Genomic DNA, 23,712 nt, shown 5'->3' on the forward strand with positions numbered 1-23,712 from the left:
ATAATTAATAAACATACACTGCTAGGTTTGTAATCTAACTTATTTCCAATGAGACTCCCCGTTCAGAACACAGGGTAACTTTTACTGTATCGAGTTCAGGGTGAGTACCTTGATCAAGGATACTACAGCAGGTGCGATTCGAACCTGGGTCCCTGGATTTTAAAGCAATGGATCTAAACGCTACGCCACCTGCTGATTTGCTTATGAAGTAGTGGATGCGGAGCCAATCGCTGCAGTCCTCATATGCACTAAATAATCGGGAGAAAAAGGATATATAGTGTATTTTTTAGTGAATTCCATTTACTAATTTGTTATAAGGAGCAGCTGGAACAAAGAGGAAGAGGCGGGTCATTATGGGATTCCTCGCCTCTTCCGGGGAGCCCCTCCGGGACCCGTGTCGTTGCGCGGCCGCAGATGTCCGACGGCCCAGTTCGAACCCCTGTTGACCTCGGTGAGCTGGCTGGTTAAGGCTGGGGGAAGGGCTTCCCGTGGGGAGGGACGGCGAACGTGGAAGGAGAGCCTGGAGCGCAGCTCTGATCGCATTAATCCCTCTGAGTGAAGAACTGCAGTGGTGTGTGTGTGTGTGTGTGTGTGTGTGTGTGACACGAAGGCGCCATTACTGCACCGGACAGCAGCCCATCGACAAGGACTTGTTCCCGAAATTAACGTCCAGCTAAACAATTCAGAAGAAGAGAGACAAAGGGACATGAGCATACGATGAGTATCGGGGACGAGGGACCGCGGTACCACCGCTGGGACTCGTTCCACCCTCCCCCCCGGGCCCCGTCACGGGGTAACGGTCGCACTTGGCGGCGCCGCTAATGACCGCCATGGCACCCCCAACAAAGCCTCCACTGTGCTGACGAATCAAAGCCTGGACATGTAGATAATAAGGCTCCAGAAGTTTCCGCACAACCTTTGAAGCGGGTTCAAACAGCCCTGCGTTGGCGGGGGATCGGGGGGGGTTGGTGCCACGCGGACGGCTTGCGGGGGGGGCGCGCCGAGTGGACGTTCCCTCCGAGAGCGGCTACCCGCCTCCGCTCAGGCCGCTCCGCCCACACAGGGACGAGCTCGCCGGGACGGGACGGCGGCCCGCGCTACCGGCGCCCCCTGCTGGCTGCTTCCCGAACTGCGGCCCGAAGCGTCGCCGCAGCCCGACCCGCGCCGCTCACCCGATGTACTGCAGGGGGTGGCTCTGATGGATGACGATCCGGCAGGTGGGACAGGTGTTGTTCTCCTCCAGGTACTTCACCAGGCAGCTCCTGCAGACTGCGGAGAAGACAGAGCAGCCGTGTGAGACGGGAGCCTGAGGGCCGAGCGACTCGAACCCTCGGCGGACGCAAGTCTCTTACTCGCGACCGCGTCGGCGGCCGGAGAAATCGCGCATTAATGGCCTCGTAATGACCTTTGACAGAGCAGCGAGCGGGAGAGAAGCAGTCCGCTCTAGAGACGTCTCGTGACGGAAACTCCTCGGCGCAGCGCCGGGAGGCAGCTGTCCATTCCTGACCCAAGAGCGCCGCCTACAGCCTAGTGACAGTACTGCAGGAAGGACCCTCTGCGGGTGTTTCGCAAGACGAGCCCAAGTTCTGGACTTATAGCGGGGTTCCAATCCAATAACAGGGCCTTAAGTCGCAAATCCCCTTATGCTGCATTATATAAAACATAAGGACGCATAACAATTAATATGTATAAATCCTATGTTGTATAACAGATCTCTGCTATATGTGTCACTAATTTCACACAATATTCATGTTAAAATAACACTAATACAGAAAAATACCATTACTTTACAGTATTTAAATTTTATTTTCAGTTCTCTTTCCCCTTTTCTATTCCACCCCATGACAGGATTCACTTTATCACTTGCTGACCATTTGAATGAGAAAATAATAATTGCAAATTAAACATTCGATAAATGAAACAGCGTTTTTGTCCACAAAACACAGTGTTAGTATTAGACAATATGACCAAACAAAAATAATATAATAAGGTAAATGAGACAGTTGTGGTAAGTCGAGGACCAGGTGTCTGGGATCTCGCTTTTTTTTCTTACCCATCCACTCATTAACAGTAACCACTTGTCCAGAACAGGGTCACGGTGGTCCAGAGCCTATCCTGGGTGCATAGGGTGAAGTAGGGTATACTGGATGGGGTGCCAGTCCATCACAGGGTAATCTCTCTCTCACACACACACACACACACACAGGAATGTTTGGACTTATAGATCTGGTGTATTACCAAAATAATTATTTCAATAATGAAATTACCAGCAGCTTCAGCTCAGTTTTGATAGTCGGAGGTTCGCAGCCTACCTAGATCTCAGGAGACAGGGCTAAACATAGAAGCAAGAACTCCAGTTCCACCCCAACATTCGAACCTGCTCCCTTCCCTCCCGTTTCCTGGGTTTGAGTGCCATACACACATCGAAGAGCACCACACTGATACACACAGTCAGAATCCAGCTGCGTGTTAAAACCAGAAACACTGACAGTTTGTATAAAACAATCCAGGAACACACACTGCGATGATGGTGTAATATAGACCATCTTTAACCACCCACCCACCCACACACACACACACACACACCCCTGCCATCATCACTTTGAGAGCACATCACTTCTGGAACGCCGGCTCCCCACACGCACCACTGCAGTTGATTCACAGCCACCAGGGGGCGCTATAGAGCACACGCGCCACACTGACCTCGACTGAACCGCCGCGTCCTTGGGATGGCGGCAGACGGGGACACGACGGCAAACCTCACGGGAAGAGGTCTCGCAGAGAGGGCGGAACAGAGGGACGGAAGGCGTGGCGACACGGCCGCGTTTGTTAAACGCACAGCGAGTCACCTTCGATACCCAGCTTTACACTGATTTACCCGAAAACAGAAGGTAGGTAGTATACCCTAATACATTTTAACTGCATCAATTCAGAGCAAGTAGCTTGAGTGCAGGTACTGCAGTAGGAAGAGGGGTCCGAAACAAGGTTCTTCAGCTCTGAATGCGAAAGCTCTAACCGCTGCGCCACCTGCTGGCCCAAACTGTGCGGTGCGTTCAGTGTCCCCAGTGCTCTTCCCCTCCCCCATGAGGTACAGTTACAGCTTTAACGGTTTTATTTTCCCTCCTGTATACGACTCTGCTCAGTATTGATACCTGCTGCGCGCCCTCCTCTATTTACACACTGACTTCTGCTGGGAAGAACTTTTCAAAACCACCAACTACATTTCTTTTTCTCAACGGCGGAATGAGAACATCCACAGCTTGTGTGTGTGTGTTTCGTTTCTTTCCATCTCTGGATATCAAAACCATTGCTATATTTTTAGACGGGGCCGTATATGACGAGCCTAACTACTTTAACCTTTGCTTACGCTCACGGGTATTTGTATTTTCCACATATCTTTTGACTGTGTCTATTTATTGTTCTCTCATATTTATTCCCACTTCTGTTCTGCTAATGCTAAAAGGCTCTGACGGGACACTTTCGGAACGGCGCTATATACAAAAGTACAGAATTTTAATGGGCCAAGTATGTAGCGCTCAACATGACCAAAATGAGTGCCTCTGTGTATCCACGGCAACGCAGGGACGCGACGGTCACTCACAGGTGTGCAGGCACTCGGTGACCGTGGTGGCGTCGATCAGGTAGCCCTCGCAGAGGCGGCAGGTGATGTGAGCGTTGATGTCCCACAGCTTGATCCTCCTAGTCAGCATCTCGGGGTTCTGCAGGGGCACAGGGACATGGGACGCATGAGACCAACCACCGCTGGGGGCAGCAGGGAGCAAAGTGACTTTACACACCACAGGAAGGCAGCACAGAGTACATAGGGGGCAGCTTGTAGTACATTTACATTTATTTATTTAGCAGATGCTTTTCTCCAAAGCGACTTCCAATGAACTCTAGGTAGTGTTATCAGCCCACACCCCTTATTCACCAAGGTAACTTACACTGCTAGATACACTACTTACACTGGGTCACTCATCCATACATCAGTGGAACACACACACACTCTCCCTGTCACTCACACACTATGGGGGAACCTGAACAACATGTCTTTTGACTGTGGGAGGAAACCAGAGCACCCGGAGGAAACCCACGCAGACACGGGGAGAACATGCAAACTCCACACAGACCAAGTGGGCATCGAACCCACGTCCTCTCACACCACCCAGGCGCTGTGAGTAAGTAGTGGTAGTAATGGTTCAAGCTATTGCCTTGTAATAGTGGAGGATTCAGGTTTGAATCCCAACCCCAGCTGCAGTACCCTTACTTACTCTGAATTGATCCAGTGAAAATTTCCCTGCAGTGAGAATGGATAAATCACTGTATGCAACTTAGTATTTTAAATTACTTTGGGGCAGCAGAGAGTGGTGAGACAGCCACTAGGGGGCAGCAGTGAGTAATGAGTCAACCACAAGGGGGCAATAGAGAGCACTGACAGCCACCCACAAAGGGGGCACTATTGAGCACTGAGAGTCAGCCATAAGGGGGTAATGGAGAGCAATGACAGTCGGCCACAAGGGGGCAATAAAGAGCAGTGACATTCGGCCATAAAGGGGCAACAGAGAGCAGTGACAGTTGGCCACAAGGGGGCAATAGAGCTCAGCAATTACGTTCAAATGTAACTGAAGCCTATGAATGTGGCATTTCATAAAACAATCTGCTTGTCCTCCAAACGTCCACCAGGGCGCTATCCGCGCTTATGTACGGAGGGGGCGGAGCTCCGGGATTAGCTGCGACCGGCGCCTCGTCCAGAAAGAGCGTCTCGCTAACAGCTCCTGACAGACAGGATTACGCTCCACACGATGCAGCAGCTGAGTTCATTACCACAAATCGCTCTCCTGCAGGTGCGTTTGGCAGGACTCCCAGGCAGAGAATAACGGCGCCCCGAGGCCTAACTCGTCATCCGTTGCGACTACTACGTTACCCGCTACTTCGACACCGAGAGGACCGGAGAGCGTAAGGCGCGACCAGAGGGCGTGACCTTGGACCCAAACCCGCCAATCTCGACGCTTAAACGAACCATAGTTTGCAGCGATCGCCATGGGAAAAATCAGGAGCGCTTCATGAAAATGATGCCGGCGTTCCGAGAAGGCAGATCACACCAGACCTGGCTGAGCTGGGGGTGGTCCGGCAGCCCCCTCTCAAGTGGGGTCAGCTCGCAGTTGGGTAAAGACAAGCGAGGGCGGGTCGGTCAAAGCCATCGCAGCCGGGGGATCAAACCAACAACCTTCCGTTTACAGGGTTGTGACCTCGATCTCCTTCTAAAAAAGAATAACCACACCGAGTGCCACTCGTCGCCAAGGTAAAGGTAAACAGCTGGACCTCGTGGAAAATTATTTCCAAGTAGTTATTCATTAATTAGCTGACACTTTACTCCAAGGCAATTGACAGTGATAAACTACCTACACTGATTTACCTCATTACAGAGCAGGGACATTTTTACTGTATCAATTTTGGGTAAGTACTTTGATCAAAGTTACTACAGAAAGAGGTGGGATCCGAACCCGGGTCCTTCAGCTGCAAGGCAGCCTCTCGACCTCACCGCCCATCTGAGCACCTCCCTTCCAGATGGCCCCACCCCCTCGCGATGAAAGCGCCCTTATTTACATAAATCCCAAGAGTCGCCGCGCCGGAGAACGCTGCTTTTTATTGCGCTTCTTCGGCCCCAATCGGGCACCCCATGTGTCCCGGCACTCTCGACGGAAAAGTCTAGAAGATGCGCGCAAAAGCGCCTCTCGCTAAGGGGCCTTACGCAGCGAGTCCAACGGCAACCCGCAATCACTGCGCAGTACTCGAAAACACAACACTTACGATTAAAACATATTAAACGTTCAATGAACTTAGCGGCGCATTATGTATGTGTCGTGTCGAATAATAATTAAGGCAGAAACACTCCTAGTGAATGTCTCAATTTTAATGAATTACTAGGCATCGTTTATTAATGTAGTTCAAATATGACTTATCTGCTTATTATAATGAAATATAGGTTTCATCGAAAGGCTCGTCACGCCCCAGCGCTGCCCCCGCGCTTCTCGTCATAATCGGCACCCTTGTGTGACGCTGCTCACCCACCGAGCAGAGACGTGGCAGTAATGACCCCCCCCCCCCCTCCAGACAGCACAGCGTTAGACCACCTTCATTCAACTCGCCTCCACAGTGTTTACAGCTCATGTCAGTGATCAATAAGGACAAGAGGAACGTTGAATTTGTCAAGAATTTAGGACTGAACAGGAGGTTGTGAAAATGACGTTCATTGTCAGTTATCCTCGAGTCGTATTGATTTTAACATTGCTCAAAGTCCATGCAAATACTGAATTTTCAGCATTTTTTTTTTTTTAATTAGAAATCCATCCCAGATTGATACTGAGCACAACCCGACAAATAAATCACGGGACGTCCGCGTCGTCGAGCTTTTGTCGTCATCTCCAGGCGGCGGAAGTGACTTTGGAATTACGAACAAATCGACGTGTGAACAGACATCCGGTCCCTGCTGCGTTTGTAAGAGGAGTCGCAGTACACTAATTCACCACAGTACTCTACTAAGACACAAGTCGGATGAGCTCATGTTGTGTCCGTGAGACACGAACGTTCGCAGCTGGCTGCGCACTGCATAACAGGAACTTACTATGATTTTTACCATACTGCCCCATTACGAATTCGCTCTGGAGCGCCGTGTTTCACGCCTCCGTCCCTGCTCCAACGCAGATTCCCCGGTGGTTTTCGGACCTCTCGATCTTCAGGAACCAGGGAACGCTCACGATCCGTTGAACGCCCTGCTTCAGAGATGCAGAGACGACAACGGCTGAACGGTTGCCATAACAACGCAACCTGTGACTGAGCCCGGTGTCTCGGGTTGGAAGAACCCCAGCGGAACACCGTGCGCTTGGGGATCTGCAACCGGTTCTGGTTCCGCTGAGCCGGACACTTCGACTCAAGGCGGGCACCAACCTTCTTCACTGCGTCCAACCGGCGCCCCATCTCCACATCCCAAATCGCCAAAGGAACGCGTGACCCCCCCGATCGTACCGCAACGCCTCCGACCTCCGCCGGACCACCTCGCAACATCTTTTTCTCAGGCATCGCAAGCTAGAGCGGTTAAGGATCGGGACTCGACCCCCCCGGAAAGCAGCAGATCCACAGCGTCAAGCGTTCCGTGACGTGACCGATTGCACGAATGGGCCACGTGTAAAAACGACAGAACGAACACAGTAACACCACTGTCCTCCAGTCGGAACGACCGTCGCTGCCGCTTGTAACGCAGCTGGACGCGGCGCGGCAGCGGACAAAAGATAAACGTCCGTTGTCTTGATGTCCGGCACCGAGCTCTTCTCGCGGCCAGCCCGCCGATGCCGGAACGTTCTCCCGCCGCAGCTGTGCTTGCTGGGAGCAGGCGGGGCCGGTTAAGGTGCGAGACGCAGAGCTGTGCGCGAGGGGGTCGGCCAACGGTCTACTACGCAACAGGGTAATTTTTACTGTACCGGTTCAGGGTAGGGTACTGCACCAGGGGGCGGGATACAAACCCAAGTCTTATGATTGAGACTTTCGAGTAAATTTTCAACAACTCTAACTACTACGCCACCTGCTGCTTGTTTTACTTTCACGGATGTGCTTTAAAATAGTATTAATTATCCTGGGTATAGTAATTAGGGTTATTATTATTATTATTGGATTAGGATTGTTATGTATTTGAGTTGGGCTGCCACCGGGGGCCAGTTTTTGTTTTTTTTTTTTTTTTTTTTTAATTTTTAAAAAAAAATGGGGGTTATGCAAGGAACTGAAATGCGCAGGTCCGTTTCACAAATTCATTTTGAGGAAGGCCATGCGATGTGACCTGTTTAAAAAAAAAAAAAAAAAAAAAAAAAAAAACCGTAAGACTTCTTTTATATTATTTTAAAATAAAAGTGACGTGTGGCTTGTGTCCAAGGAGTTTTTAAACAAGTACGGTTTTAGTGTTTTATGACAAATTTATCCTTCGCTCCGAGTTTCCCATGAGGAATTTGGGATCACGAGCTGTGCAGGGCGTACCGACAAAAGAGGTTTTAACGCATGACGGCTCTTTTGTGGGGATCCATTAAGCTATATTTAATAAAGTTACGCATGGCAAAAAGGGTGTATAATTCCAGGTGCGACGGATACGAACCTGGATGCTGCCAGCGGGACTCATTATAAGGCTGAGTGGATGACAGCGCGGTCAGCGCCCAGGACCGCGGGGCCTGCCGTTTAATCCTCCTGGTGCACTTTGTTTTCCTGCCCCGATTTAGCAGCTCTAGTCCCCACATCCCATCGGGGGGGGGTGCAGACGAGCGCTGGGGCCGAGTCGCTCAACCACATCTGATCCCAGCAAACCGTGTTTTGACTGACAGCAAGGAGAGCCAATGAGAGAGCGGGATTCCTCGCGCTCTGCAGACCGATAAGCCCGAGAAGCGTTATTGACGCAAAACATCACATTTCCACAGACACGCAGGCTAAGAGATGTGGATGAGTGTTAAATTTCACTAACTTACATACTACGTGTTTTTGGAATCTGACAGCTGGTAGTGTAGGTTAGGGTTGCTGCTTTTGGACCCGAAGGTCGCGGGTTCGAATCTCACCTCTAGCTTTAGTGTCCCTGAGCAAGGTACTCCAGTAACATTACCCAGCTGTAGAAATGGGTAAATAATTGTAAGATTGTTGCTGTAATGATTGGAAGTTACTTTGGAGAAAAGCATGAGCAAAATGAATAAAAGCAATGTGTTTCACTCTACGACCGGCAAGTTTCGCTTTAGGGTTTTCTGAATTAATTCGATAGCGATTAATAGAAACTGCGAGCGTGGGAACTTCGAAAGCAGATGGAGAATTAAAATGTAAACTCTAACGGATGAGCAACAGGCGGCCGCGGGTTGGGAATTGCTGGAGTGACCGGTCGACCAGTTCCCAGGCTGCACCGCAAAGAGGAAACGTGTCAACGTAAGCGATGCGGTGGAGGAACGGTGACTGACGACTGAAACACAGTATGGCGCTCATATGCCCCTCCGTGACAAACCACACAACCGTTCTTTTCATAAGTCAAACTACACGGGAAACCGTACACATAACCCCTAGTGCTTCATCCCATCCATCCATCCATCCATCCATCCATCCATCCATCCATCCATCCATCCATTTTCTTGCCCGCTTGTCCTTCTAGGGTTACAGCGGCAACAGGGAGAGCGGAGATGCCCAGCCACCCCTGTCCCCCGCAACTTCCTCCGGCTCGGCCCGGGGGATCCCGGCCACTCCCAGGCCGAGCGGGAGATACGATCCCTCCGGCGGGTCCCGGGCCGACCTCGGGGCCTCGTCCCGGTCGGCCGTGCCTAGCGTACCTCCAAAGGGAGGCGGCCGGGGGGCATCCTTACCAGATGCCCGAACCACCTCAACCGGCTCCTCTCGATGCGGAGGAGCAGCGGTTCTACTCCGAGTTCCTCCCGGACGGCCGAACTCCTCACCCTGTCACGGAGAGCGAGTCCCAGCACCCTGCGGAGAAAACTCGTTACAGCCGCTCGTATCCGCGATCTTATTCTTTCGGTCGTTACCCGGAGTTCACGGCCATAGGTGAGGGTGGGGACGTAGACCGACCGGTAAATAGAGAGCCTTGCCTTATGGCTCGGCTCCCTCTTCACCGTTACGGTCCGGTACGGCGACCGCATTACCGCCGTCGCTGCTCCCAGTCTGCGGCCGATCTCACGCTCCCTTCTCCCCTCATTCTTGATAGTGCTTCATCCCCATTATTATTGTTGTTATTTTTATTATTAACCATTATTTATCTGATCCATTGGAACAAAGCAAATTACAATGGTTGGTTTCTATATTATGTTACTTAGCATGATATACCCATGCAGGTGGCGCAGGGGGTTGGACCAGGTGCTGCTCTCCGGTGGGTCTGGGGTTCGAGTCCCACGGACTGGGGTCCCGTCCTGGGCGTGTCCCATCCTCCTCCAGCCTTACGCCCTGAGTTGCCGGGTTAGGCTCCGGCTCCCCGCGACCCCGTATGGGACAAGCGGTTCAGACAATGTACAGCTGGGTAATTTTAACTGCTCTGGGTCAAAGTCAGTTCCTCGATGAAGGTTACTACCATAGGAGGGGGATTTGAACCCAGGTGCTCCTATTTTAATGTGACAACCCTAGCCATTACTCCACCTACTGGTACAATTTTGTTTGTTCTCTCCCAGAAAAACTACCAGAGAGCGACACACCGAGTGAACCAAAGCTGAACCATGAGTCAGGGGGGTTGAGGGGGTCCGTAAATCGTACTAGTTTACGGCCGAGGCATCCGCCAGCGGACCGCCTCATCGCTGGGGGGGGAGGGCAGCCCACCCTCAACTTGGCGCCTTAAAGCTGGTTCGAGCTCACAGTCTGGAATGTTCCATGACCTCCTTTCTACAGCCAGATGGCATGAACACACAGCAAATGCATTTACTGCCTGCACTGCATTTTTACTATAGTAAGATACAGTCAAAATCTTGAAACAAAAAGGCTGCAAGTTACCATGTAACCCGGTGAGCACTGATTTGGGTTCCTGTAGGTCTCCTTGGACAAAGACATCAGCTAAAGGAATAAAACAAATATATAAATACAGAAAAAAGCAAACCAACAAACTTACTTCATAATTAAACAAGATTATTACTATTTCTTTCAGTTGGGCTGCAGCTGCAAATTATTATTATTTTTTTATTTTTTTTTTTAAGCGGGGTCATGCAGGAAACTGAAATATGCAGGTCTGTCTAGATTTTTAGCATGGCCATAAGAAATGACCTGTGACATTATTATTATTATTATTATTATTATTATTATTATTAATAACAATAATAAAAATTTATAAAATAATATATAAAAGGATTTTTTATTATTAAATTTAATATTATTATATATTATTATTATGTAAAGATAATAATAACAATAATAATAACAATGCTAATAATAATAATAATAAGAAGAAGAAGAAGAAGAAGAAGAAGAATAATAATGGATGTCATATGCATGGAAAGCATGGACTTTTAAGTTCTCCAGCACCCATATTATCCGAGCTGAGTTTTTGTTTTGGATTCACTTATCAATTAACAAATGTGCAGCTGCTCCATCAGAACCAACACTAGTTTGTTTAAGGGACTCAACAGACATTCATGTCACATAAATTGTGGTGCAGCTAGAAATGAACCACTAATGTCCCGTCCGCTCGGGAAACGGCTCCTGGGAGATGCGGGTTCGATACAGGAGGTGGTATAATTAACGCATCAGATGTCCCTGTGCGACCCCCCGCCTCCCCCAAGGGCCTATCAGATAGCCTCCCAGTAGGTGGTGTGGTCTTGCCCCGAGATGCATGGGGAAACACAGAGAGGGACACACACACACACACACACACACACACACACACACACACACACACACACACACACACACACAGAGAGAGAGCGCGCGCCGCTGCTGTCTCTTCCCTCGAACCCTTGAGCAAGAAAGCCAAAAGTGCATAAAAGCCAAAAAACAGAACTTCTGCCGCTCCAGATGATGAGAACACAGACTTCAACAAATCCACAAAGCAGCACGAACTCCGTTCACCTGGAGCAGCAAAGAAACCCGCCGACCTGCTCGGTCTAACCCGGTCGCAAGTGCAGTCAGCGTCCCGCAAGGTCAAGGATCACAGCTGGGGACAAAGCAGGATGAAAAGGGTCACTGGTTTCTTTAAACCGCGTTTTTACTCTGCGCTGCATTCAGCCGCCTCTGCTGCCGTCACGCCCAGAATAATTAAGAAGAAGAGTCACTTCTGAACCGCTCCCTAAGCACCCTTCCTCCCCCGGCCCACCTGACGCAGAGCTCCGAAAGCCAGGCTGCAGTTTGAGTGGCAAAGCCCAGCCCGATCCGGAGAGGACCACGTGGGATCGAGAGCCTCCGGAGCGTTCGCCAGACCCTAACCCTAAGCATCAGGGTCAACCAGGAGAACAGCGACCTTCAGCGACCTTCAACGACCAATGTACAACCACCGGTTCATTCATCCAACAGATTCTTTTCCAGGTTTGGAGAGAAGAGTGATTACAAATCCTACAGCGTGAGGGGAGGGGGGGGCCCTCATGGTCACAGATTACGGGTCAAAAGTGATTGTAAACATGGCCTGATTTGCAGAACAATTAGGCAGGTAATTAAAACTCGTTTCAAACATCGGCGTCATAATTGAGACGGAAAACCCGGACGTCACTCAGGCAGAGCCCCGACGGCACCGTTTTATTACTAAACACTGGACAAAAGATTAAAAACATTCAGCTTGAGTCTGATAGGAAGAACAAAGACTGCATCCCACCCTATTTGTTTTTACCAGCTATCCATACATTTTGCGGTGGTCCGGAGTCTATCCTGGAAGCACAGGGTGTGAACAGGGTACACCCTGGACAGGAACCGGGTCCATCACAGAGCAACCACACACACACACACACACACACACACACACACACACACACACACACACACACACTCGTTCACAAAGACATGCACAGACACACCCAAAGCAATTAGTCTCTACTTCAACTGAAACGCGTATCTGTCAGCTATGAGAGGAAACCAGAGCGCCCGGAGGAAACCTAAAACGTACGTAAAAAGACCGCGCGACCTCCGCAGACGGAGCCGGATTTGCACCCACATCCGAACCCACAACCCCGGAGGTGAAATCGTTCGTGAGAACTTGACTGAAATGAATTATTGACAAACAAAGTATACTGACGAGAGCCGATCTTCGGAAAACAGAAAAATGCGGTAAATCTACAGCAAACGCTGGCTTACAGTTGGACGCAAATCTGCGGCAGACATACGACGCTGATGCTAAATCTGCCGTCAGCGATGTCTCTATCGATAGAAGCTTCTGGAAACGGACAAAGCACGGGCATGGTGGGCACACGATGACACCGAAACAATGACATGAATTAAGGCAAATTAGCGGCGCGTTATCGAAGGCCCTCGGCGTCTGCGTCTTCGTGGGCATCCAAGTCCAAGTCCATACAAGTACGTAAATCGGCCGGAGCCCCCGCGGGTCTCGAACCCGAGCCAAACGGAGGGAAGCCCTCGCTGCGCCTCTGCCACAAGCACCATCCGCAGAACTGAGGGCAAAGCGTCCCTTCCGCTCGGCGCGCCGGTGCCATTTCCGCCGTAATTACCGCGGTGACGCCCCTGGGAAATACAACGTATCAGTTTACAGCGATCAGTCAGAAACAGCTCCGAGGTGCCAACGGGAATCAGCGTGAACTCGAACCGAAACCCTCAGCACCGCCTCGCTAAGGGGGGACACGAGCGAAACGTGAAACGGGGCCAGCAGGCGGCAGAGCGACTAGAGATGGACTTTGGTTCAAATCCCACTTCCTGCTGTACTACCCTTCATTAAGGTCCGTACCCTGAATTGACGTAGTAAAAAATACCCTGCTGTGCAAATGGCTAAGTGGCTTAACATTGTAAGTCGTTTCGGAGAAAAGCGGCAGATTAATCAGTCCTCTAAGTCCAAGGGCAGGGGCTCTGACCAGTACACCACCCGCTACTGATTCACTTTCAGTTGAGGAGGTTCAACGGTTCAACGAAAGACACTGAGTCTTAGACAGCGAAATCAAGAACCTGTTGAACGGGATCGAAAAAGCGAGAGTGCCGGCAGGAAACACAGGTGGAACAGGTTGGACCCGCATTCCCTGGTGGTGGGGGTTGGGGGTGTGGGGGGGTGTGTGTGTGTGTGTGTTTCCCGGCGGGGGAACGGAATCTACCAAATGGGTACCACTTTTCACCGCCACTTAAATTTACATTGAATTATTGATATGATACTTTTCTCCAAAGCGATTTACGTTGTAAATGCTACCCATTTATTCAGCACGGTAATTTTATTGCATCAATTAAGGGCAAAAATCTTCATCAACGGTACCACACTAAGGGAAGTGGGATTCAAACCCAGGCCCTTTCAATTCATGGCCTAAACCACATTACCCGTTACCCTTCCCTCAGTTGCAAAAATATTACTTACACGTTGGACATTCCAAATTCCCACTGTCTGAAAAATATACAGAGTGGCAAAGCAACGGTATCAGTACTACAGTCCATCACACTGGTATCAGGTACCGGGATTTACGTGCGCCACCCTGACTTCACCACACCCACTCTGTCGACACATGCTTACATTATATTTAATATTTACATTTATTTATCGCACACTTTTTTTTCCCAAAGCAACTCATTTATTTAATAATATAATTATTTACCCATTTATACAGCTGGGTAATTTTATTGGACCAATTAGGGTAAGTACCTTGCTCAAGGGTACTACAGCTGGAAGTGGGATTCGAAACAAAAAGTTTTGGGTCCAATGGCACAAGCTGTAACTACTACACTACCAGCTGTGCCCACCCACACACACACACACACAGTAGGCAGGACCACTCCCCTCTACCATTAATAATGGTTTCCTTCATTCATTCAAAAGCACATAGAGAATAAGATCGTTTATTTTACGCGGTAAACGGATCGTTCAAAACGAGAGCCCAAAATGCCCGTCAACGCGCTCTCTTACGGCACATGGCGGTCCCGTGTTTGCGGTCGACGCGTTTTGCAGCACCGGGGGTCGGAGCGCACGCTTAGGAAATCAATGGCCATTCAGCCGAGGGCTTTCACGGGGGTTCGCTGCGAAAACAGCGACGCGACAGACTGCGGAGCTGCTCGACTCGGAGAGCATTTGCCCGTCTTCACCCCCACGCTCCCCTAGAAAAGCCCAAACATCGACGGCCGGTTCTGTCCGCGGTCCAACTTCTGGGAGCCCACAAAGAGGCGCTTGTCTCTGGGACAGGCCCGGCTTTGTGGCGGGCCGCGAGGCGAGCGTCGAGGAGGCCTGCTGGTACCGGCCCGGTCCAAAAGCTCGGCTCTGGCGGTCGCCCAGGAAGGAGCCGGGTCTCGTTCCAAGGGTCACCCGGGTCACGATACCATCAACGAGGCTGAAGGTCTCCCCTTCGTCCCCAACAGCGAGGACCCCTCGTGGCCGGGGGTGCCTCTGCCTGCACTCGTTCGTACAACCTTTGGTAACCCTTGGTAACCCGGTACGGAAGCGGTTCCGAACCCACCGGTCACAACCCACCCGAGGTATCCCTGAAGGTCATGGGTTGGTCTCAAAAACAGAAATATTACTGTAATAAGGGGATTGCTTTAGTTCGCTGGGAAATTATGGAGGATTATTGATGTAGTATATATTCATAAATAACGTCCCAGCCTCATAGTCGTGTGCCAGGCAGGCTGCTGAGGAGCCTCTTCTCGCTCTGAGCCGAACGCGATGATATCGACGGAGCCGTAATTTTACTGAATTTAGAGGCCCGTCCACAAAGCGAGACTCAAATTGTGCGATAAAGTGTCTTTGTCATCTAAACTTGTCTTTCACTTCACCCAGTTAAAAAACCCTTTCAAAATCATCGTGCTGGTAATTAATTCAACGAAACTGTAAGAATAAAGGGAACGTATCGGAACGCGGCACACCGAAGCTCGACCTCGACGTCCCGACCGCGGCCACGGTCTCAAAGGCGACGGCGCTCACTCGTTTACTTTAAGGGACAAGTCAACTTTTCATCCAGGAACGGCCCCGCAATTTGGCGATTTCACTCTCTGCCTGTTGACGTTCAGTAGAAGCTCTCTTATCTGAAGGACGTGCGTCCAGAAAAAATGTTTTTTAGCCGTTAACAGCTGTGTCGTTCCACTGATCCCCTCCTGCCCTGCAGGACGGTCAGCCGTGGTCCACCTGGATTACCCACCACCCAGAGAGGTGCCTTCCTGGAGTCACAACCGCTAATCTCGGAAATAAAGGCACGACCCATCCCCAGGGTAAACAATCGTAGCGTCGCAGCTGAGCGGAAAAGCGCCCGCTCACAGCTCCAGGATACGCTCCCCAACACCGAGAGTGCCTGATCGCTCCTGACGCGCTCTGCTCCTCCACCTCTGGTCACGCTCACATCAGGTCCGAAACCAAAAGTTTGAAGGTTCTCGGGTTTGGCCTGCACGTGTCAGACGTAACTCCCTCCGTCCCTCAGGGGTGCTGAATCCTTCCCGGAATTCAGGATGGCACCTCTACGAGAGCCAGCTCTCTGCTGATCTCCTAAGAGCGACACACATTTGAGTCACAGCATCTGTCACGATCGCCTCCGTACTTCCCAACGATTTTATAAGCGGCTGTTCGCGTAACGCGTGCGGCGGTATAGAAGAAACTCGCCGTGCTCCTACCGTCGCGTCTGCGTCTGAAGCCCTTCATCTGAGCACTTCTGTTTACTCTGAGCTGTAGAGCACCCGGGAGAAGCGTCCGCTAAATTAATAAACGCAAATGCAACGCAGAGCTGTACGCTGGGGAGGAGGAGGAGGAGGTAAGGAAGGGTACATTGAGATGATGGTAATATTCGGGAGCAGAGCTCAACCTCTGGAACAGCTCTCAGCCCTGCATCAAACAGTCTGCTTAACCTCCACAGATCCAACAGCCGGTCCCACGACTCATCACCGTGTCGGTCTGATGCCGGAGACGATGGCCGCCGTCGGACGCGAAGGAGATCCGAGGTTGCGGCAAGAAGACGGAAACATAAGGGTGGGATATAGATGAAGAGGTGCAATCAATACACGGAGAAGTTTGATCCTGGGAACTGGATGTCGGCCTATTTGACATTCCGTCGGCATGCGCATGATTGCATAGTTGTCTGCGCGGGCAGGTTGCAGCAACCTCCTGAAAGTGTCACGCTCAGCTGCCTTTAGGAGCGCACAGCTGACTCACGAAACCCTGGTATACACCGGTAAAGAAGTCGAGGGGAGAACGATGAGGGACGTATCTGCTTTCTTGTACAGCTACAGTCTTCCACGAGGTTCGACCTCGACGAACCCCAAAGGATCCCCTAAAAGGGTCCGCGCGGTCCCACGGGTGGATCAACTCACAGGTTCCGAGATGAACAAACCCCCGTTGTTCGGTCTGCCGGTATCCAGTTTTTTCCACCAACTTGGTCCACGATTACTGACGGCGCTTCTCGCGAACCGGCCCGGATCTTCATTCGTCCGGTCCGCAACGGTCGTCCGTCCAACGCGGTAAACCGAGACCGCATCTGAAAAGCGCGCCACGCCAAGCAAGACCGTGAGACGCACTGCATTGTGGGAATCAGGAACCCACACTCTCGGTTGTGCTCCGGCACAGTGCGTGCGCATCCTCCGTGCTTTCGTTTCCTCTTTATTCATTTATCTGAACGTGACATACAGCCCGTGTCGAAAGGTTGCTTCGCGAAATAACATTTCTCAAATTATTTTATATGTAATGTTAACCGTTGCTTGTTCTACTTTAATGCGATGCACCAATTTCTCCTCATGATGTTCAGCATTATTTAGAGTTATTCCTGCTTGAACTTAGGATGAGTTTGGAAAAAATTTGATTTTTAACCAAAAGGACGGAAGGAATTAAAAATGGTTCAATATTTGGTCTGTTTTAGTAACGAATCAGGACTGGTTAATGGGGACTGAGCATTCTCGTCTCCAAAGCGAACATGTGATGGTCCAGGGGTCTTTTCCTCCGCAGGGCATAGGGGTCCGTTCCCGACGTCACAGTTCCTCGGCCGTCCGATCAAAACTTTCCACTGACAAAAACAGCAAGTCTCGGAATTCTCATTCGGTTAGCGCACAACTACGTTTAATTACCCTGTCGCCTAAAGCTTAGGAGCTAAATTAAATAAAATAAAATAAGCTTTTCCACCATGTTTTCTGGCAGCAGATAATTGGATTACGAGGCTAGAAATGGATCATCTTTCCGTACTTGTGACCCACATATTATACCACCAGGAACAATTATACAGATGAACACGGGATCACGTCCATTTACAACCTGTGCAACAGCCTGCAATATAATATAAGAGGTCAATGTCAGGGGTCGCTACATCGCCGGCTTTAGATGCTCAGAAACTGCAGCATCGCATTTCACAAGGACATCCTTCCGGAAGGCCACAAATATACCTCACCCCTCTCTTTGACCTAGGCAACACTAAAGGGCGTATACTCCGAAGAATCGTTAGGTGGAATTTAATTTCAGATTTAAAAATGTTGCGTACACAAGCGTGGTTGTAAAATGTGCCAAGTGTCCTTTTCCTAAACTACATCAGCTACTGGGCAAGAGTGTGTGCAGATACCCCTTCTTATTTTCCACCTCCAGTCGCACAACTAGGACGAAATTCAAAGTCAATTCTTTATCGGTTTCGGCCCTGATGTGGTGCGATGAGCTCCCTCTGTCCCTCAGAGCTGCTGAATCCCTTTCAACATTCAAGAAATACCCGAAATCCATCTCTTTCCAGACCCGCTTCGCTCCCGATCTGCTGAGAGTTACTGAAATATGTGTCAAGTCTTCTGTCACAATCACTTTTGTATTTCCAAGGAGACTCACCTCTACATGCAGCTACTTGTGTAGCTTGTACCGGCAAAAACAGCGGTGTTGGGTGCGCTTCGGTAAACCCGTGTCTGTACCTTTAGCTCTTCACCTGTTGTTGATGCACTTCTCTTTACTTTGCGGTGTGAGGCGCTTTGGAGGAAAGTGTCTGCTCAGTGAAAAAAATGGATGTGAAAATGTTTTGAGAGAAATATCCATCATTTCACACAGCATTTCTGTTCAAATTATTATTTTTTTTAAATAAATCCAAACAAGCTCAAATTCACATTTAAGGGTCTGAAAATGAAGCGGAAGGACACGTGTTTTAACGCAGGGGGAGGAAAAGGGGAACTTTCATCCACACTTTGCGGCCACGCTTTGGACAAGTACCAAACCTTCCCACCTGGTAACCATCAAAAACCGGGAAACACCACGTTGCGGATTCATCAGCCGCGGTTCCTTTTTCGAAACATGCCGAACAATTTGCTCGAGCTGGAGGGCAGACCCCCTTCAGACAGCGCTGACAAAACTAATTATTTGGGAGAACAAATTATTTATTTGTATACGAAGCCGCAGGTGGCATAGTGGCTACAGCTGCTGCCTTACGTGCAAAGAACCCAGGTTCAAATCCTACCTCCTGCAGCAGTACCCTTGATCAAGGTACTTACCCTGAATAGACACGGTAAAAATTACCCAGCTGCATAAATGCATAAATGGGAAAATATTTCAAATTAGCAGCATTTTAGGTCACTTTCAAGAAAACTGTCAAATAAATAAATAATAGCATAGTCACATTTATTTATTTATTTCTGTTCAGTATCAGTGGTTCTGATGGGTCAATGTGGACCAAAGTATTCATTACCTAGATTGACCTAAACCACCTCTCTGACATCTCAGGTTGTTTGTGGTTTAAAGGCCGCTATGAAAACACAGTGAGGCTACCAGGGCCGTGGTTTAGAACCAGTGTCCAACAGCAGTGAAACCACCACCTGGGGCCTTAAATCAGCGGCTGCAGGACGTGTTCTCCGGCTCTCTGGTATGTCATCGTGTCACCGGCAGAGCGGAGAGCGGGAGAACACATCGAGCCCTGGAGGACACGTGCCCAGAGGGCTAGCAAATGAGACCTGGAACAAAGAGGTCCCGGGGGGGGGGTCCATGGGTTATGAACAGCGCTTCTGAAAGAACCACAAGGTGCAGACAAATAGCACGAGGAGAACTGCTACAGCGGCAGTCAGAACCCAGAAACCCTGGGACCGCATACTGTCCGGTTCAGGGGCGGGTTACGAACCCATCGCTGTTACGCTCTGGTGTTAAAATGCTTCTCTGTAGTACGAATGCCGGAGCGAACCATGTGACGAACACCGCCGGTGTTCCGTGGGTGTAAACCGCCACGACGGTCCTGGACACCGAGGACACCGGCTGATGCCCCAGCCGCAACACCTAACGTGACAGGGGAAGGCGAATGTCAGACAAGATCACGGGCACAAGTCCCAGACGTCTGAGTACCCGGAAGGGGGTTTTGTCCCCCAAGTCAACCAACAGAGACACGGGTTCGAACTGATCGGCGACAAAGGCGGAATCCCGGCTCAGACACATCAATATAACGTGGGCAGCAGGTGGCGTACTGGCTTGGGACACTGTCTTACCCTGAAGGAAGCTGAGTTTAAATCCACCTCCTGCTGTAGCACCCATGACCAAAGCATTTGCCCTGAACAGAGTAAAAATTATGTTGCTGTACAAGTCGGTAAATCAGTGCAAGGAGGTTCACACGGTCTAACATTTTGGTGAAAAGCGTCAAGATATTAATTATATTGATGCAAAAGCGAACCCGTGCGCAACGCAGCCCCGCCAACTTGAAGCAATACCAGAAGTTACGAAGAACGCGACGCGACGCGCTGGCTCCGCGGCATTTCCAGAATTCGAACGAAATTCGACGAAGCGGCGAGGCGGAAATCTGTTCCGAGCTGTTGCGGCGGGGCGACTCCGCGAGGCGAAGCCTCGCCCACCCTGCGCGTTCCAGCCGACGTGCGGACGACGGTCCCTCGCCTTCACAATCGCTTCCTTGCATCATCTCGAAAGCGCCCGGCGAGCGCACAGGCCTTCGAGCTTGGCTTCTGCAAGCCCTCAGTGAGTTACACCCACAGGGGCGACACAATAAAATAAAATGAAATAAAATAAAATGAAAAGGGGTTGATCTATAAATAAACAGATAAAGAATTAGAAGCACATACATACATACATAATGACAGGCAAGTAAATCTGTTGGCATACAGATAAATAGATAATAGAGAAAAAGAAAGAGATAGATAAAGAGACAGAGGGACAGAGAAGACAAACAAGCGGTGTTTACTCCTCGAGACAGAGGAGGACCCACCCTCGGTACCGAGGCCAAATTCCGTTATCGCAGCCTAAAAGCGTGTAGGACAGGCCGCCACCACCGCATTCCAAAACCGGCGCAAACTGCGTTTCGGACCCGAGGCTCGCGGCCTCCGCGGTCGCCGTGGAGATGGTATGCGCAAAAGTCAGCTTTTCCTCCCCATGTTAAAAAAAAAAAAAAAAAAGTATTCATTCAGGTCGGAAAAATGCTTTCCAGAGCACGTGGACGGAGGGGGGAGGGGATGTTCGAGGTGCACGCGCGAACCCCGCTCGAGGCTTTGGCCACGGGGTGAAAACCCCGAAAGGATCTTGAAGGAAACAGAAAAGGAAAGAAGGTGCAAATGTATTGTTCCCAAACAAAGGACATAAAAATATGACTTTATGCAAGAGCAGAAGCACTGCTTGGTGTTCTTTTACACTTCGGTCATATTTATAGAAATCCAGGCCAACGTGCTTCATTCAGGGCCTGTGATCCTCACACACACACACGGCGCTGTGTTTAATTACTACACACAGGCTAAAGATGCAAACTGTCATACTTGGTGAGGGGGACATGAAGGCATTCATAACTGTATGCGCAAAGGGAGGTGCCCTGGAGCGGCCAGACGTCACCAATTTGGAGAGTAAGTATCGGGGGGCCTCCCGACGCGCCAGTTGGGCAACGATGCAAATGACGGTTACAAAAATCGCTGGGATTACATAGATCCTCGCACGAGACTCACGGCAAGACGGCGCGTCGCAAGCCCTGCTTCTCGGATAATTCGACTACACCTTGAACAACAGGTTGCCCCACTGTAAATGCTGTTATTACTATTACTTAATACTGTAATTTCTCATATGTCACACCTCTCAAAAGTAACTTGCCAAGCGACTTAAAATGATTTATCCATTTAAACAGCTCGGGAAATTTTTATTGCACTCATTGAGGACGAGGACCTTGATGAAAGAATACTAGAGCAGGAAGTGGGATTTGAACCCGTGTCTGTCTAGCGCAAGGCGGCAGCTCTAGCCACTGCGCCACCTGCAGCCCAAACACAGCTGGCGGCATGAAGAGAAACCCAACTACAAAACAGCGCGGCACAATGACCTTTCTCATAAACCGGCGCACCTTTCGAAACACTTGAAGAAGTCGGAACCGTGGCGACCGTCAGCGGATCGTACCGAGAGACGACGTGTCGTTTTTACACCTTGTCGACCTCTTGCATCATCACAGCATACTCATCCGACAGCGTTCCTCGAGCTGAACGTCCGTCAACGTCGGGATCATCGTCTGACCCCTATTATCGACACTCCGTCTGTTCGTCACATTTGTTGAAGGCAACCGGTTTAGGGCGGTCAGGGTGGAGAAGGGGTGAAAGGTCACCCTTAACTTTGGGATGAGGGAGGGCCGGTCAACCACACCGCAACCCCATCCCGCACTGAGTTGGTATCCTCATCAAAAGCGACTTACAGCTACAGGGTATTTACAGTGTTTCACCCATTTATACAGTTGGGTCATTTTTACTGCATCATCTAAGGCTAAGTACCTTGATCAAGTACAGTAGGATTTGACCCCAGGTCCTTCAACTGGAAGATGACGGCTTTAATGAGCCGAGAAGCGAAACGATGATAACGCCAACAAAGAAACAGCAGTAAGAGGATAAAGAGCTGTTTCGAACGGGTTCGGGGACCAAGCTGAGCATCAAACGGGACACTCAAGCCCAAATCTTGGACAGGGTCCCCTTAGAACCTCTTCTGCCCCCAACACTGATCACAAATGGGAGGGGGGGGGGGACTTTCCCTTCTCTCTGTCACATTGCTAAGTTACTGTTTGCCCCTCCCCTTAACATGTTACACACATTTCCTCTCTTTTCTGAGAAAATGAGACCCCCCAGACTGCAACCGTGATGGGGGGAGGGGGTCGCATCTAAAATTAGAATCGGCTGCGGTGCGAACAGGAACCCCGGACATTAACACGCCACGCGGGTCCAGTGCGATCAGCTAAACACTGAAAGAAATATATGAGTCTACAGTGAGCCATCTAGTTATGATTAAAATGTTACACATTGATATAACAACAATAAAGGAAGCAGAAGCAGCCGAATCATTTGAAAATATCAGAAGCGCCGTGTAACGCCACTCACGGTACTCATTCGAAGGTGTCCAGCAGGTGGAGCAGCGGTTAGAGCCGGCGCCTTCAAATTGAAAAACTCAGCTGGATTCCACCTTCTGCAGCTGTACCCCTTGATCATAGTACTTACCCTGAACTGATAGAGTAAAAATTATCTGGCTGAATAAATTTGCAAATAAATTTTAAGGAGCTTAATGCTGCGCCGTCAGTTGCTTTCGGAGAAGAGCGTCAACAAAGAGAATAAATGATAAGAGGAAAGGAATAAACAATAGTCAGCGATGTTCCGACCGCTTCCCAGCGATGATCTTAAAGTCAAATTCATCTCTGTTTCAGTAAAGCGACATTGTAAAGAGGTCTTATTTCTATGCGAGTTCTACACGTGTCCCGTGACGCCGTGGATGTCGAGCTTCCTTCTGGGTTCATCGGAGGCTGGGAGGAGAAAGTGAGAAGTGCCTCGGCAGAGCGGGACACCCCAGGGCCTCCCGTGCGTGATGTCACCTCAGCAAAAAGCCCACGCTTTCGGGGATGCAAAGTCAACAGCGTCCAAGTGGAAAATTATGTCTTGATTTCAAAAACACACTGCAGCCAATCGGCGGCGTTTTGGAGCGACCCGGGGTTTACGTCCCTAAGCGGGAGAGCAAAACTAGAGAGAGAGTGTGTGTGTGTGTGTGTGTGTGTGCGTGCACACAATCAAAGTAACAGCGCACGATGGGTGTGTAGCAGTCCCTCACCAGCACACACACTTTCACACTCCTCTGGTCTGGTGGTGTGTGAGGCTCAGAGCGAAGGTCGACCTTGGCTCTCCAACACCTGGCCGTTCATCAACAGGCAACCCGAG

General features: G+C 50.1%; 1 protein-coding gene across 6 annotated transcripts in view; it reads right to left on the reverse strand.

The window, feature by feature from the left end:
• pcgf3 (polycomb group ring finger 3) overlaps positions 1-23,712 on the reverse strand; it is a 34,294-nt gene that overhangs the window by 9,599 nt on the left and 983 nt on the right. Inside the window, exons 2-4 of one of the 6 annotated variants that reach the window (XM_029252256.1) lie at positions 10,504-10,563; positions 3,602-3,719; positions 1,173-1,269 (exon numbers count right to left, since the gene is read on the reverse strand). In XM_029252256.1, coding sequence (XP_029108089.1) covers positions 1,173-1,269; positions 3,602-3,719; positions 10,504-10,560 — 272 coding nt within the window. In that variant the 5' untranslated portion in view covers positions 10,561-10,563. Of the gene's footprint in view, positions 1-1,172; positions 1,270-3,601; positions 3,720-4,271; positions 4,426-9,374; positions 9,382-10,503; positions 10,564-16,923; positions 17,028-20,253; positions 20,282-23,712 lie in introns of those variants that run through there. The other 5 variants (XM_029252260.1, XM_029252261.1, XM_029252259.1 and 2 more) reach the window with 5 other exon arrangements.

This window comes from Scleropages formosus, chromosome 5 (assembly GCF_900964775.1).
Source record: "Scleropages formosus chromosome 5, fSclFor1.1, whole genome shotgun sequence".
Classification (NCBI taxonomy): Eukaryota; Metazoa; Chordata; class Actinopteri; order Osteoglossiformes; family Osteoglossidae; genus Scleropages; species Scleropages formosus.